The sequence below is a fragment of the Fragaria vesca genome, linkage group LG2, assembly GCF_000184155.1.
Source record: "Fragaria vesca subsp. vesca linkage group LG2, FraVesHawaii_1.0, whole genome shotgun sequence".
NCBI lineage: Eukaryota > Viridiplantae > Streptophyta > Magnoliopsida > Rosales > Rosaceae > Fragaria > Fragaria vesca.
The window spans coordinates 30,430,961-30,445,497 of record NC_020492.1 but is presented as its reverse complement, the minus strand read 5'-3'; the positions used below and the strand labels follow the sequence as shown (position 1 = coordinate 30,445,497).

Sequence of the window (14,537 nt, the reverse complement as noted above, 5' to 3'; positions counted from 1 at the left end):
CTTCAACTTCACCCGGGCTCCAGCCCAGTCAAGACTGGGCTGGCTCCGCCCCTGAAAGGTGAGTACCACTAGGTCACACACCACCCTTATAAATTCATGCAGCAATTCAGAAACCGAAAGCATTGCTTTTGGGTCGAAAATGTTCAAGTCGAAGATGCATGGGGTGTGCCAGAAGAAGGCTTGGGCCTTACCGGAGTACAGCAGCACCAAGGAGAGCGTCGATCACGACCCTCGCTTCTCCGCATCCGTCCTCGTCAACGGCCTCACTTTCCACACTCCCCAATCCTTCCGCTCCTCCAAGCTCGCCCAAAACGACGCCGCTCGCCTCGCATTCGAGCACTTTTCTGCCCCCGCCGCCGCCGCTCCTTCCGCTTTCCCTCAGACCAATCTTATCGCAGGTATACGATTTCGGCTTTCAATTCAGAAATTTGATCATGCCCCGTTTGGTTTCGGTTTTCGAATTCTCTGTTTGATTCCTGCTTGGATATCCATTCCTGTCTGCTTAATTTTCTACAAGGATTTGAGTTGTGCAAATGTTTATCTATTCAGTTTATGATCATAGGGGTATAGCTTGTGTGATATATCGTTATTGAGGCTGTGCAGCTCTTGATCAGTAGATGTATGGAATTGGTTTGTGAAAGCATGAGAAACAGCTTCTAGATGTTAAATTTTATGTCTTAGTTCAATCCCCAGTGTCAAATTCATCGTGGTTAGTTTTCTATGCTTTGCAACTAATACTATTTTCATATGAGGTGCAGGTGCAGATGTACAGCATCATAAGAACCAGCTGCAATATTATGCTCAAAAGAGGAACCTAATGTTACCTGTGTACTCTTGTGAGCGTGAAGGTCCTCATGCCACTCGTTTCAAATGTACAGTAACAATCGATGGACAGACTTATCAGGGTCTATAATTTCTTTCCACTGTGAAGGATGCTGAACATGCAGCTGCAAAAGTTGCTTTGATCTCCCTGTTGCCAAATGGAGTCCAAGAAGTTATTGTTCTGACAACCCGTAGCCAACTATTATATTTATGTCGTTATAATTCAAAACGAGCCTAACCTGGTTTTTGTTTTTTGGTTTTTCCTGTTCTTTGCTTCACTTTAGGATGATACTGGTTTGTACAAGAACCTTCTACAAGAACTACTTCATAAAGAAGGTCAACATGTACCACTTTATAGCACAACGACATCGGGTGAACCTCACATGTGTAGGTTTGTTTCAACCTTGGAGATTGGAGGAGAATACTTTACAGGTGAGGTAGCAAGAAGCAAGAAGCTGGCAGAAGTGAGTGCAGCAAAGGTTGCTTACAACACTCTGAGAGATCGTAAGTAAATTCAAAATAAGTAAATGAATTATTTTTCCTTCAATATGTCCAACTCATTTGAATTTGATATCATTCTTAGTAAGTAGTAACTGACCTACTATATTATTCTTTTCCATTCAAAAATATGCTTAGTCAGACTTTACTCAATTTGGAAAAATAATAAGCTGGGTAGCTAAATAGTTGGCCAGCTTACATTTGCTCGATAATGGTATTTTGCTTCATTTCATAATTTGGGTTCCTCTTCAGGTAAGTTGAGTCATATTCCATTGTTTCCCACCTCGGCTATTGAAGGGCAAGTCTGTTCTGACTTATTATCATCTAAGGCTCCATCAGTTGTAGCGGCTGATCTACAACAACAAATGAGACCCAACACTCCAATTCCAAATTCAGTTAAAAGGGAACCAGAATTGGAGATGAGTGGTATGTTTTCCCGTGATGATACACCTAATAAATATACTAATCACTGTGCTCCTAGTGAGGATAAAATAAAAATAAAAATAAGACTTCCGTGTTAATTAGAGGTAAATTTAGAAATGCTGTTTTGTATTTAGCGAATGTAAACTCTATGTGCCAACTTATGAGTGAATTCCTCTTTATATAATTGCCTGGATTACGAACAACTAAAGCGAGTTGTTTACAGTAGCTGCTGTGGGAACAAGTCATCATAATGGACAAGTAATTAAGACATTCATAATAAGATCTACTCACTCAGAATATGTGTGGAAGTGAACTCCCATTACGTTAAGACTCACCTGTAAACTTGCATTTTATCCAGTATAAGTTGAATAGATGTAAAACTGTGGATTGTTTTATCTAAGTAAACGTATTGTTTTATTACAGTGGCCACAGTGGGAACCAGTCGTCTGGGGACAACTCCATCTTCGGGAGTTATTAGTATTACTGTTGGATCCACTTTATCTGGTACTGTACATGCCCGTCAACCGGAGACTTCACGTTCTGCTTCTCCTACGCCTCAAAACGGTTCGTTTTCGACTCTGGCTTCTGACTGTAACTCAGATGAGGACTCTACTCTTGAGCCACCAGCGAAGAGATTCTTCTCTAATAAGGTTTCTGTGCATTCACGGATGGCGGCGACACTCCCAGAAGACTGCGTCGTGTTGCCCCTTGGTGATGAAAATTGGGTTGATGTATCGCCCATGAAGTCAGAATGTAGAATGGATCACTGATAATGTGGTGGTTATATACTTATATGTATATTGTATACCGAAAATGATTTCTCTTTTTTTTTATATTGATTTACTTTGCTGGGAAACCATAAAAGACTCGTTTAACTTAAAATTTCTGAAACTGAGTCATATATCTGATTGGTTTAGTAAAATTAGTTTGAAAGATCTTGTATGCTCTCTGTTTAACAACCGCTAGTATATGGGAAGTGTTTGTATGATCTTTTGCTAGTAGCCTAGGCCATTAACAGAAAAAGCCGGCTGTAAATTTAGCATTTATCTTCACATTGGTGGAGCTATAGCTCTCCTGGTGAAGGTGCTCCCAGAAGATTTAGACCCGTTTTCCAGATGGAATGAAATTCCTCCAATTCTCACCTACAAGTTATGCACCTTGATTTGTCATTTCCTCTTTTCAATGGTTATAATGACATAAAAGTGTCGTTCAATGACTTTATATTACAAAAGTAAGCAATTGTATGTCGTCTCACACTAATTCAAACGTCACTTGTTTGTCATATGATACATATCTCAGACGACACACACTATTGTCTTCTTTTACCTTAAGACGACATATAAATGTTGTTTGAAAGATGTAGAGACGTCAAAATCCATGGGGCTATCTGTTGTCTCATTTTGATTTAGATGTCAATTCTATTGGATTTAATGTCTCAACAAAACGATTTGCATAATGTAATTCAGAAATCTCAAATTCATTCTCATTGTCAAACACCAACAAATTTTACAAAGAGACCTATAAGCTATAACATAAAAAACCAAGCCATATCACTGAGTTGAGCAACCAATCCATGTCACTGGATGGTGACATAAAGTCTTATAAGATCTTGCATTTGTGATATGTCATAGTTAGAATGTCATTCACATCAAATCCTGAATTATCTTGCCCCAAGTCCCTGTTGTTGCTCTTTTCAAATCACTGCTCTGCATAGCCAAATTAAACTCCAACCTACAAAACGAGGATATCATTATAAGTTTCAAAATGAGATGAAATGGAAACTGTTTGGATGTTGTAATTTTGGAAATGAGTTGAAACGACTTTTCATGTCATATATTTGCAGAAAATGATTCAACACAAGAATAATGTCTCTAATGTTTCAATATGCCAGACCAATCACTTATTCAATCGACCTTATAGACTGGTATACAAGTATCAATATATAGCCAGGTTAATACACAGTTGATCACCAGAAAATTATACTTATATGTACGAAGTACAATACAAATGGAAAATTATGAATTAGAAAAAAAAAGAAGAACACTGTGAGTCTGTGACATCAAATATAAAACTGCCTGAATTAATTAATAGTATACCTCTTACATATTCCAAAAAAATAGTGATGTACACATGTATATGGATAAAAAATGCAGATGTACACATCTAAACAGTTGCACATGCATTTGTATATGGACATGAAAATAGTGCACAAATTCCAAATGCATACCACAAGTTGTTCATGATGAAGCCACTTCTGTTCTTATACCTGCAACCCAATGCTTCAGTATTAATCAATACACTGCTCCTACAAGTGCATAGAAAAAAAAATTCATGTTTATATTACAAATTAATAGCTCAAACATATATAAATTAATAAACTTTTAGTAGCTGGTAGCTACTGTTACTTTGATTCATTGGATTTGCAGACTTGGAATATAAATATCTCTAACCATTTATAGGAATAATGGCAAAAAACAGTGACTAAGAGTTAACTTCTTTTGGTATCTATGTTAGGTTGAAAGAGCCATCAGTTGAACTCTTATCAACCCAACGCACTCTCTGATACTATCATAAACTTACAAAGATCAAATCCGGGTGAAGAACATATAAGAATAATCCATTATGCACACAAAATCATTATACAACAATTGGGTGCTACATATAACTGAAATTATATATCTATATCTATATACGAGTGTGAATTCACAAAAAAAAAAGAAAAAGTAGAGTACGTAGACATAACGGGATGAGATTATAAACAAACCAACCTGAAAAAGATGATTGGAATGTGAGCGGTAGCTTCACATTAACAATACCTCGAATGATAATCTACTCTGCAAGCGCACACATAGTTTCCTTAATCAGAAACCAATACAATAAACCTAATTGATGAAATGAAAAACATAACGTTCAAACCTGCATATATATGAACATCTGAACAAGTATAAACTCAGAGCAACATAATACTAATGAAAGAGAGAATGAACTCACATAAACTATTAATTTTGAGTCTATGGTTAGTAGGAGTCTTGTTCTAGTCATATTTATCTATTACATAAAACCACATAAGACTATAAAGTCTGATGGAACTGATGTAATTTGCATAGATTTGCGTCATGTACCTATATACATCCCAGAAGTTTATAGTGCATAGAGCATAGATAAGTGTACATATAGGTATGTGCAAATGTAGATATTAACTTCTACAAGTTTTGTACCTGCAATTGAAAAAGAAATAAATGATTACCTGCACTTACTATGGAAAGAGAAAATAATCATAAACTGATTGCTTCTTCTCAAATCCTCGAGCACAAAAGTTAAAAATACAACAAATGAGAAGCAGCAATTGCAGTACAAACTTGATTTAAGTAAAAACCACCACCCAAACAAATTTTTTTTGTTTTAAAGAGTCGATACTTTTCTGTCATCTTAAAATGTCCATATCAATTGTTAATTTTCTCTTGTTTTTAAGACGACAGTCGTATATCATCTCATGAACACATTAAAATTAACGGTCTCCGTGTTTCTATATTCCGATAACACATTATTCATTGTCTCTCATTAACAGTAAAAACGTTTTTTGTCGTCGTCTAATTGCAAAATTGGTCTAGTATACGTTGTTTGACTGTTTCCGGATACGATCTATAATCAATGAGAGAAGTTCTTTTCACCTGAAAAAAAAATATTTGACAGCTGACTATTCTCGTACCACAGCTAAAGCTGGTCGCTAAATCTTAAACCGATTTCTATTTAAATGTAGGAAGTAGGTAACAGATGACAAAAAGCTTGTTAACTTTCCTCGCCAAAAAAAAAAAGAAGAAAAGCTTGTCAACTTTGTGAGTTGTGAGAAATACCCAGCGAGTTTGAAAAGTATAAATCCCCTCGGAGGAGCTCAAAGGCAATAAGAGAGACTTGCAGGGGGCTTCAAATCCATGGATTCCAGCAGCAGCCTTGTTCATCATCAACTGCTCTTCTCTCTCCCCATCATCATCATCCTTCTCTTGGCCCTTCCTTGGACCTCCGAGCCCAGCCAGGTATTCGTCGCTTTCCGTTTGCTTCCCTTCCACAGCCAGATAAGATTTTGATTTTTTTTTTTTTTGGGTCAAAAGATTAGATTTTCATTTGGATTATATTTGTCTTCAGTTCTGCAACTCTGGAATTAGATATGGTTGTGAGGTTTCGTCCAAGTTGTTGATCAAAGGAGGGTCTGTAGTCAATGCTCATCACATGGAGATTGCTGATGTTTATGTCGAGGATGGAATCATTGTTGCTGTCAGCCCCAATATCAAGGCACACTCTCAATCCCTTTTCCTCTTTTAACTTGCAGTTAGCCGTTGACTTTCCATATATAATTTCGTGTATCTGTTTGTTTTGAATACTTGTTGTTAGGGCTGCTGCAGCCTATTATTAAACCCTGATTTGTTTGATTAATTGCCTCCGACCTGTTCAGTTCATCTTCTAAAATTCCATGCTAACATAGACTCTGTACTATAAGAGTAGAGCTAACTTCTCCTTTTTCCTCATTAATTGGATATCTACTTGATGTTTCTGTTAGCAAAACTAAGGAAAAGTGTTGTATGCATTCACTCCTAGCTTCATTACTAAGGTTTGCTGTTCTCCCAACATAATTTTTCTCAAATAGATAATAATGTGTGTCTAATCCTCAAATTGCATATGTGGAGTGGGTAGACCTTAGTTTTAGATTTAGGCTTTTAGCAGCTCTTGTTCTATTAAATAAAAGCTTACAGAGTTTATAATATGTAAAACCTTATGATACTAAAAACGCATACAACCCGTTTCGGAAAAACAAAAATGCATACAACCATAACTGGACTTTTGATGATATTTATGCCAGAAGCATTTGGATTTTTCTTTCATTGTTAGCTTTTTCAATTTGTGATAACAAGTCTTCAATCGGTGCTAGTATGTTGTTCCCCAATAATTTGGTTAAGATAGGATGTAGTTGTAGTGGCAGGTCAGATGATATTATATAACGGGATAGACTGATCTTGTTAAGTGTTCCATGCTTACCTCTCCTAAGCAAATCATTGCCAAAGGAGAGCCACCGATGTCAGTTCACCATTTTCTGTTTGGATAAAACAAAACTTTTGTATGGCATGAACTGGGAAGTTTTTCCCAAAGCAATTCATTTTTAAGGGATATCTCATTCTCACTTTACATGTTCTGATCTTGTGGAACATTCCACTAGCTTGGAAGCTTGAATATTGTTCCTAATACTTGTAGAAGAGTATCTTATGCGATAAAAATGTCCCAAAACCATCTTTTATTACATTTATTTGTCTGACAGAGTTTTGGCTCTTTTTTTTTGTCTTTTGTTGAAATTTGTTTTGTAAATATACGGTCAATGCCAATCAGAATCTTTATGTAACATTTAGTTTTTTTCCACTTGTAATCCACTAAAGGAAACTCTTTATTTGTTATCTCATTTATGGGGTATATACTAACTAAAATGAGCAGTTTGTAAAGATTGAGTTGCATATCTAGCCAAGTGGACAATTATGTGTATACAAATGAATGAATGATTGAGTTCCCTTTTCTAGTTCAATTTCTGTTACGCTTTGTGTCGGAAACGTAGAATGTCAGAGAAATTCAAATGTTATAACTCCATCGTTTTTTTAATGCTTTCATTGGTTTTCTTTTTTTGAATGGTTCATTGGTTTTTATGTCAGCCTACGTTTAATTTACTTCCAATCTCATTGGCAGGTTGGTGACGATGTTACTGTGCTTGATGCCAGTGGAAAGTTTGTCATGCCAGGTTAGATTTTCATGCTCTGCTTATGTAAGGGTTACTCCAGCTTCTCAAAATTTTTAGAGTACCTGAGGCTAATAATGTATCAGAGGCCTGATATGCAAATATGGAGTAGAAAGTTCTACGTCAAAAGCTTGTATTACTTATTTCGTTTGTGGAGATCTAGATATATTTTGTTCAGTACCTATCCCCTCTTACAGTGAAACAAGTCTATCAGAACAACTCTGTTTTCCAAGCATTTGTAATTGCAGAAACATGGATCTAAATGCAAATTCTGTTTAACTTTAACAGGAGGAATTGATCCCCATACTCACCTAGCCATGGAGTTCATGGGAACAGAAACTATTGATGATTTCTTCAGTGGTCAGGCTGCAGCATTAGCAGGTGGAACAACTATGCACATTGACTTTGTCATACCAGTTAATGGAAGTTTAACGGGAGGGCTGGAAGCTTATAGAAAAAAAATCTGGGAAGTCCTGCATGGATTATGGTTTCCATATGGCAATCACTAAGTGGGATGAAATTGTTTCTCAGGAAATGGAAATAATCGTTAAAGAGAAAGGTTTGTTATCTATCACTCCGGTATAGTTTTTTCTACATTTTTAGGTTTTGTCATGCTACGAGCCTAGCTTTTGACTGCTATAAATTTTGAGATATTCCTTTATATGCATCGATATTATTCAGGTATAAACTCTTTCAAGTTTTTCCTGGCCTACAAGGGGTCTCTTATGATAAACGATGAGCTTCTGTTACAAGGATTCAAAAAGTGTAAGTCTCTTGGTGCTTTAGCTATGGTGCATGCAGAAAATGGAGATGCTGTATATGAAGGACAGAAAAGAATGAAAGAGCTTGGCATAACTGGTCCAGAGGGACATTCTCTTTCAAGACCCCCAGTGGTAGAAGATATTTTTCTTGCAAATTAATTTGAAGAAGAATAAATGTTTTCCCTTGCTACTTTACTCAACATGGCTATTTTTTTATGATCTGCAAAAATGGTAGGTTTTTGAAATTCAAATACTAGTTAGTCACTACTCGCTACAAATTCTGCATTCTCTCTGTTCCCTAAGAGAAATTATGTTGTTATTGTTACTGCTTTCTGTTTCGTTGTCTTAGTAGTAACATTAACATCATTTTTTATCAAACAAAATTTTTGTCCCCATTTCAATGTATTGATATTCTTCTGTCCGTCACATTTAGGTTGCAAATCAACCAGATAAAGATCAAATAGGTAAAGCAAAAGCGGAGTAGATATTGTTGTAACACTGGTGGAGCTGTACTTGTTACCTTGTTAACTTTCTAACTCACCAAATACCTTGTCTTGTTATCTTTGAAAGGCACCCAAAAGTTTCGTAGTATGTTTGTCCAAAAAAAAATTTCATGAAATGGAAGAAAGTATTAATGTATATATTTTATTTACCAAGCTAACCTTTAGGGTTCATTCCTCCGACAGACATTGATTGTTATTTCCCCCACCCCCCATAAAGTCCATTTGAATGGATGGTATGGAATTTTTTTTTTTTTCTTGTTCTTTTCTGTCCCATTATTTTTAGGGAAAATTTACTGCATTGCAATAAATTTCCGATTTTCTACCTTTTCAAACCTTTATCGATCATATTTTCTCTCATACAAGTTATCAATACATTTTCACACTTGTAACATGACCCAGAACAAGATTTAAAAGAACATTGATATTAATATTCAATTCAGTGTAGTTGCATGAGTTTTGAGTTCAGTCTTATAACATTGCAGTACATGGGTAAAAAGTGCTTATTTGGGTAATATATCTGTGAAAATGATCTTATTGGTAAGTTTCCATTATTTTATAGCATGTAGGGTTTCAGGTATTTTTTATAAGATTTCGTAATGGCTAGACTACAACAAGCAGGATAACTTCTTCTAGATGAGCGTACTGAGCAGCATGTTAAGTAATGGGTTCCAGAGTTATTGTAATGACTATGCAATTTATCTTTCCCGTATCTTTTCTATGGAAATCTTTTTTGTAATTTATTGTCCTGTTTTCTCAGTCTTGCATTGATTGTTTCTCATTTTATATCTGATCAAATATACTCAATGTATGATTCAACAACATGCAGCTGGAAGGTGAGGCCACCGCTCGAGCAATTCGATTAGCAGCTTTTGTGAATACCCCCCTCTATGTAGTTCATGTGATGAGCATTGATGCCATGGAAGAAATTTCTAAAGCTCGCAAATCAGGTTTTAACATTGTTCTTGCTATCTTGGGGAAAGCTTTAAATTTTGTTTCTGTTTCTGTTTTTTTTTTTCCTTCCCTTTTTTTAGTTTATAGCAAATATTTGCTCCACAGATATGTTATCTATATATTTTTTTTCTATGCTGAATTGGTCAACCTATGAAAACGATTCTTTACTTGGTTGGTAGACAACGGATGAGATTCTCATGCTTTAATCATGTTCCATCACTCTTTCCTAATGTTTCATTATGTCAATTTGATCAATTCTGTTCATTATCTTTATGTAGGAATTGTTGGGTTTCCTGCACATGTGTTTTTCCTAAGATGTTTTGTCTTAGAACATGAGAAAGTTTACCCAATAGGTTTTGGTTTCCTACTGATGAATGGTGTTCCAATAAGGAAAGTAGATCCTTATTGATGATGGTATACCTGTAATCCTTGTTGATTACAGAGAAGGAGGAGGCATGCCTACCACTAATTGGAATAGGATTCCTATTTGGTGAAGAGATCTGATATCCTTATGGCTATCTAAGGAGGGGTTCAGCTCTTGGTTTTGTATCGCAGAGACAAAGAGCAAAGTGTGTATTCCATTCTCGGTTAGAGGGTGAGAGATGGCAGAGAGGAGAGAGATAGGAAGAGAAGAGAGAGTCCTTGTTTTCTTATTCTTTCTAGTGTACCCATTATTAATATAGTGGAAGAGTGTTTTCTGCCCGGTGGACGTAGGCAAAAGTTTTGCTGAACCACCTTAAACCATCTCCATGATTCTCTCACTAAATGTTAGCATAGCAGATTATTAGGCTATTATGTATAGCAGATTATTAGGCTAGCAAGTATAGCAGATCAGTAGAATCTTGCTATTAAGTATAGCAGATCAGTAGGATCTTCTATATTAATGCTGTGCTTAAGGATCTAACTCCTAAATTGGAGTTCTCTTACTTGTATATATCCTATCAATGTGATTATACAGAGTGTGAAAATTATAAATCTTTTATGAACTTACTCAATTGTTTATTAGCTTTTTTTTTCTTCACCCATTAAAATTTGAGTGATGAGAGGTACTATACAAAACATGTTGCAAGAGAATTGTGACACTTGATTCAGGACTGAAGCTTTAGGGTCCAAAGTGCTCCTGTATCAACACACACGCTGAGGGTGTTTTAGTATCTGTAACGAGAATCGTATCTAAGTTGGTGGGCGCTTTAGGTAATTCTAGCTAGTGAACAGTAATAGATTTGTTAATCTTTTTTATGCCTCTCTTTGGTAGTTTGAGAGACCGACAAGCTAAAAATTAAGGAAGCTGGAAAGAAACACACAAAAACATACGATAAATAACAAACTGCATAGCACTTATTTACAGTTCTTGGTTGTTGTTCTCAGTATCTTATTATGTGGAATTCAGTCTAGTAATTTGAAAAAGAAGTTGCTAAAGTTATTTTCCATCTGTTCTGAATTGTTGACTCTTTTAAATTACAGGGATTAAGGTCATTGGCGAACCAGTAGTCTCTGGTTTAGTGCTGAATGAATCTTGGCTTTGGAATCCTGACTTTATCACTGCTGCTAAGTAAGGAGCTGCATTTCTTTATAAAATATGTTGCGACTTCGGTCATTTAATCACATGTTAAGCATAAAGATCTCGTGATGCTTTAGGTATGTGATGAGTCCCCCTATCAGGGCTGCAGGACATGACAGAGCCCTCCAAGCTGCTCTTTCGATGGGAATTTTACAGGTGTCTTTCTTATTTTGAAAGTTATCTGAAAACTATTCAGCCCTTACGGCTAATTTACCTAAGATCGGAAATGATAGAACAAGAATAAAATTTTTACTGTTAATGTTGAGACCAAAGATTAAAGGAAAGTTCTGAACATTATACTCCAAACCAGACAGCTACATAATACTCTTAAGTAATACCCAGCTTCCTGTACTGTATTTATTTATCAATAATTCAGCTGCTGTAGTCTACTATCGAAAATGTATTTGTCCTTACGTGTGTTTTTGTATTCTGCAGCTGGTAGGAACTGATCATTGTACCTTCAATTCTACACAGAAAGCTCTTGGAATTGATGATTTCCAGAAAATTCCGAATGGTGTTAATGGTAGTCAGAGAAATAGTTTTTAATATCAATAATATAGTATATGTCTGCTTTGAATAAAGCCAACTATTTTGTTTACTAATCAAACTAACTGATAATTAGGTATTGAGGAGAGGATGCATGTCCTATGGGATACAATGGTGGTAAGCTGCTAAATAGTTACTGCATGCACATCCTTCAAACTAAGCAGCTTGAATTGAGATTTTTATTTTTAATTTCTGACATCACTCTTCTGCTACATAACTATCAGGAATCTGGTCAAATTTCTATCACTGACTATGTCCGCTTGACAAGCGCTGAATGGTATTTATCTTTCCTTTGCTTGTATCTGAAACTAAAAGTTTAGAGAAAAACAGGTACTTGCAGTTTATTATATACTTTATGCTGCCTAAAGTAGGGAAAATTGATTTCCATGTTCACAATATTCTCAGTGCTAAGATTTTCAATATATATCCGAGGAAGGGAGCAATTCGTGCTGGATCGGATGCAGATATAATTATATTAAATCCAAACGCAAGCTTTGAAATAAGTGCAAAGTCCCATCACTCTAGATCTGATACCAATGTCTACGAGGGATGGAGAGGGAAGGTAATCTGATCATAAATATTTACCTATATGTTACCCTAATATCACACTCGTCCCCTCAAATTTTTCTCTATTACTTGTCGAATATACCTACCTCAACATTAGTTTTAGAACTAATGTTGTAGATCTGTATAATCTTCTACATATATTAAATTTATGTTGTTATGGTACACTGGTATCAGAAGTTCATGCTACATTTTCTCAGGGCAAGGTTGAGGTCACTATTGCTGGTGGAAGAGTTGTTTGGCAAAATGAAGAGCTGAATATTGTTCCTGGATCCGGAAAGTACATAGAAATGCCTCCTTTCAGTTATCTTTTTGATGGAATGGATAAGGCCGATGCAAACTACATATCATCTCTCAAGGCTCCGGTAAAGCGTTTAAGAACCGCCACTTAGAATGCAGGTACCATATACCCCTTTATATTGATCTTGAGGTGAAAATATTAATGATAGTCCAGTATATATATGCCCTTTGTCTTAATAAATAAGATGTACATATTTTGTTAACTATGTCGAATAAAGAATTCAGCTGACAAGTAAATGAATATATACTCATTGTAGTTTGCAAATATTTTAGGGGGTTCACTCGAGTCATAATCTACAGTGTGTATTATATATAAACACTGTATATACTTCTGGAAATGCAATTAATAAACTTCTATTTTTTTATTTTCATTTTTATTTTTATCAGAAATGAACTCAGATTCTGATGAGTCACGGATTTAAGCTCAACTTTCTTTTTTTTTTTCTTTTTTCTTTTTTCTAAAAAAAGAAAGAAAGAAAAGAATTTACGATAGCTGGTTCACATTTCTCAGCTTCTGTTTGAAGCTGTTTCTCACCATCAATATTCACCGATCCTTGACTCAAAAGACCCTGTGATTGTTTTACTTTTCGCCAATTGCTAACCCCAAACTCAAGTCGGCTAAGGGATAAGTAGAGACTAACTTAAGTGTACGTGTCAGTTCAGCAGTCCAAGAGCTCTAGGAATAGAAATTCCAATTGAATTTGAGTCTGGTCTTCTCACTATTGCGAAGCTAAGAGAGGACCGGAACCATATTGGGTGGTTCACATGACCCGGTCTAGTTTTATTCAGTTTTAAAAGTTTGCAGAAGCCTTTAGTTGGATTTGTGTAACCAAAAGCAACAGCTCGGAGAGAAAATATGTTCGCCGCTACCTTGCATCTGGTAAAGAAACTTGGCTCTCCATAAATGACTTCCTATTTACGTGTTACATGTTTTGGGATAGCTGTTGTTTGTGCAAAAACCCTAGATCGTGTAAGAAACTCAGTAACCAATTCAGATTTGTCTAGGACTATCGCAAGGTTTCAAGCAAGTTTGAATTAGTACTCGTGAGGCTTTGAGCCTGGGCTTTCTTCATCGTGAATATGGAAGTTCCCCACATCATTGTCAGGTTGGTGTGGCTCTCAAGCTAGGAAGACAGTTCTCATAACTTACAGATGCAGACGGTTCTCGTATCTACAGGTGCAAACGGTACTGGTAATCTTTGGTGTATAGAAAGAAGTGCAATCTCGATTGTACTTTTGAAAGGTCAAGGACTTGTTTCACTAAAATTATAGGCGAACCTAGACACGTTAAGCGATTTATGTCTTGTTCGACGACGGGCCCTCACCGGCCTCACGGCTTCATTTGGGCGGGGACGGGGGACCTAGTGTCTAGTGCAGAGTGTGGTTCAGTAGTAGCTAGGGCTACATTGGGACGACGGTACTACCCAAAACGGTTGAAGGGTCAAATTGGGTTAGACAGCAGTGGGTAGAGTCAGAGCTGATGTTGTCTGACGCAAGAACGAAGCACGGAAGGTTCATACTGCGGCATGGTTGAAGTTGGTGTTGCGAGTTCATACTTCCCATAAGTCTCATGTTCCTAATCATACATTTACTAATATCAAATGACATCCATCGGACCCCGGATTTTGGTAAGTGGACATGAACTATGGACCACTATGAAATCTAGTACATCAAATTCCCGAGCAAGAAAGCATACATGACGTTAGTGACACCGTTGAGTGTAGTGACAGGTGACATATTTTAAAGGGTAGTTTGGTCTGTTGAAACTTTTTACATCGAGCACTCAGCCTTGTCTCTACTATTACAGTGGCCACCCGGTGTATGGAATGCTCATA

General features: G+C 36.4%; 2 protein-coding genes across 2 annotated transcripts; both read left to right on the top strand.

Annotated features, from left to right (window-relative positions):
- The first annotated feature begins 144 nt into the window (after positions 1-144).
- Positions 145-2,620, top strand: LOC101303301. The gene is made up of 5 exons (XM_004291682.1): positions 145-398; positions 759-994; positions 1,107-1,326; positions 1,573-1,746; positions 2,167-2,620. Exons 3-5 carry the CDS (start codon positions 1,206-1,208, stop codon positions 2,511-2,513), a joined length of 642 nt encoding a protein of 213 aa, XP_004291730.1. The 5' UTR covers positions 145-398; positions 759-994; positions 1,107-1,205; the 3' UTR covers positions 2,514-2,620.
- A 3,006-nt stretch (positions 2,621-5,626) lies between these two features.
- On the top strand, positions 5,627-13,071 carry LOC101303008 (dihydropyrimidinase-like). The gene is given in 14 exon segments (XM_004291681.1): positions 5,627-5,777; positions 5,887-6,033; positions 7,468-7,519; positions 7,805-7,968; positions 7,970-8,075; positions 8,198-8,409; positions 9,607-9,727; positions 11,196-11,283; positions 11,370-11,448; positions 11,728-11,815; positions 11,915-11,955; positions 12,063-12,115; positions 12,244-12,400; positions 12,603-13,071. Coding segments are annotated over 14 exon segments (1,602 nt in total). The 5' UTR covers positions 5,627-5,675; the 3' UTR covers positions 12,795-13,071.
- The last annotated feature ends 1,466 nt before the right edge of the window (positions 13,072-14,537 follow it).

Bases quoted from the DNA above. Each gene is read 5' to 3' on its own strand.
- LOC101303301 (XM_004291682.1), top strand. From the start codon at position 1,206: ATGTGTAGGTTTGTTTCAACCTTGGAGATTGGAGGAGAATACTTTACA. The intron at 1,327-1,572 runs GTAAGTAAATTC...GTTCCTCTTCAG, and splicing joins TTACAACACTCTGAGAGATC to GTAAGTTGAGTCATATTCCA. The intron at 1,747-2,166 runs GTATGTTTTCCC...GTTTTATTACAG, and splicing joins ACCAGAATTGGAGATGAGTG to TGGCCACAGTGGGAACCAGT.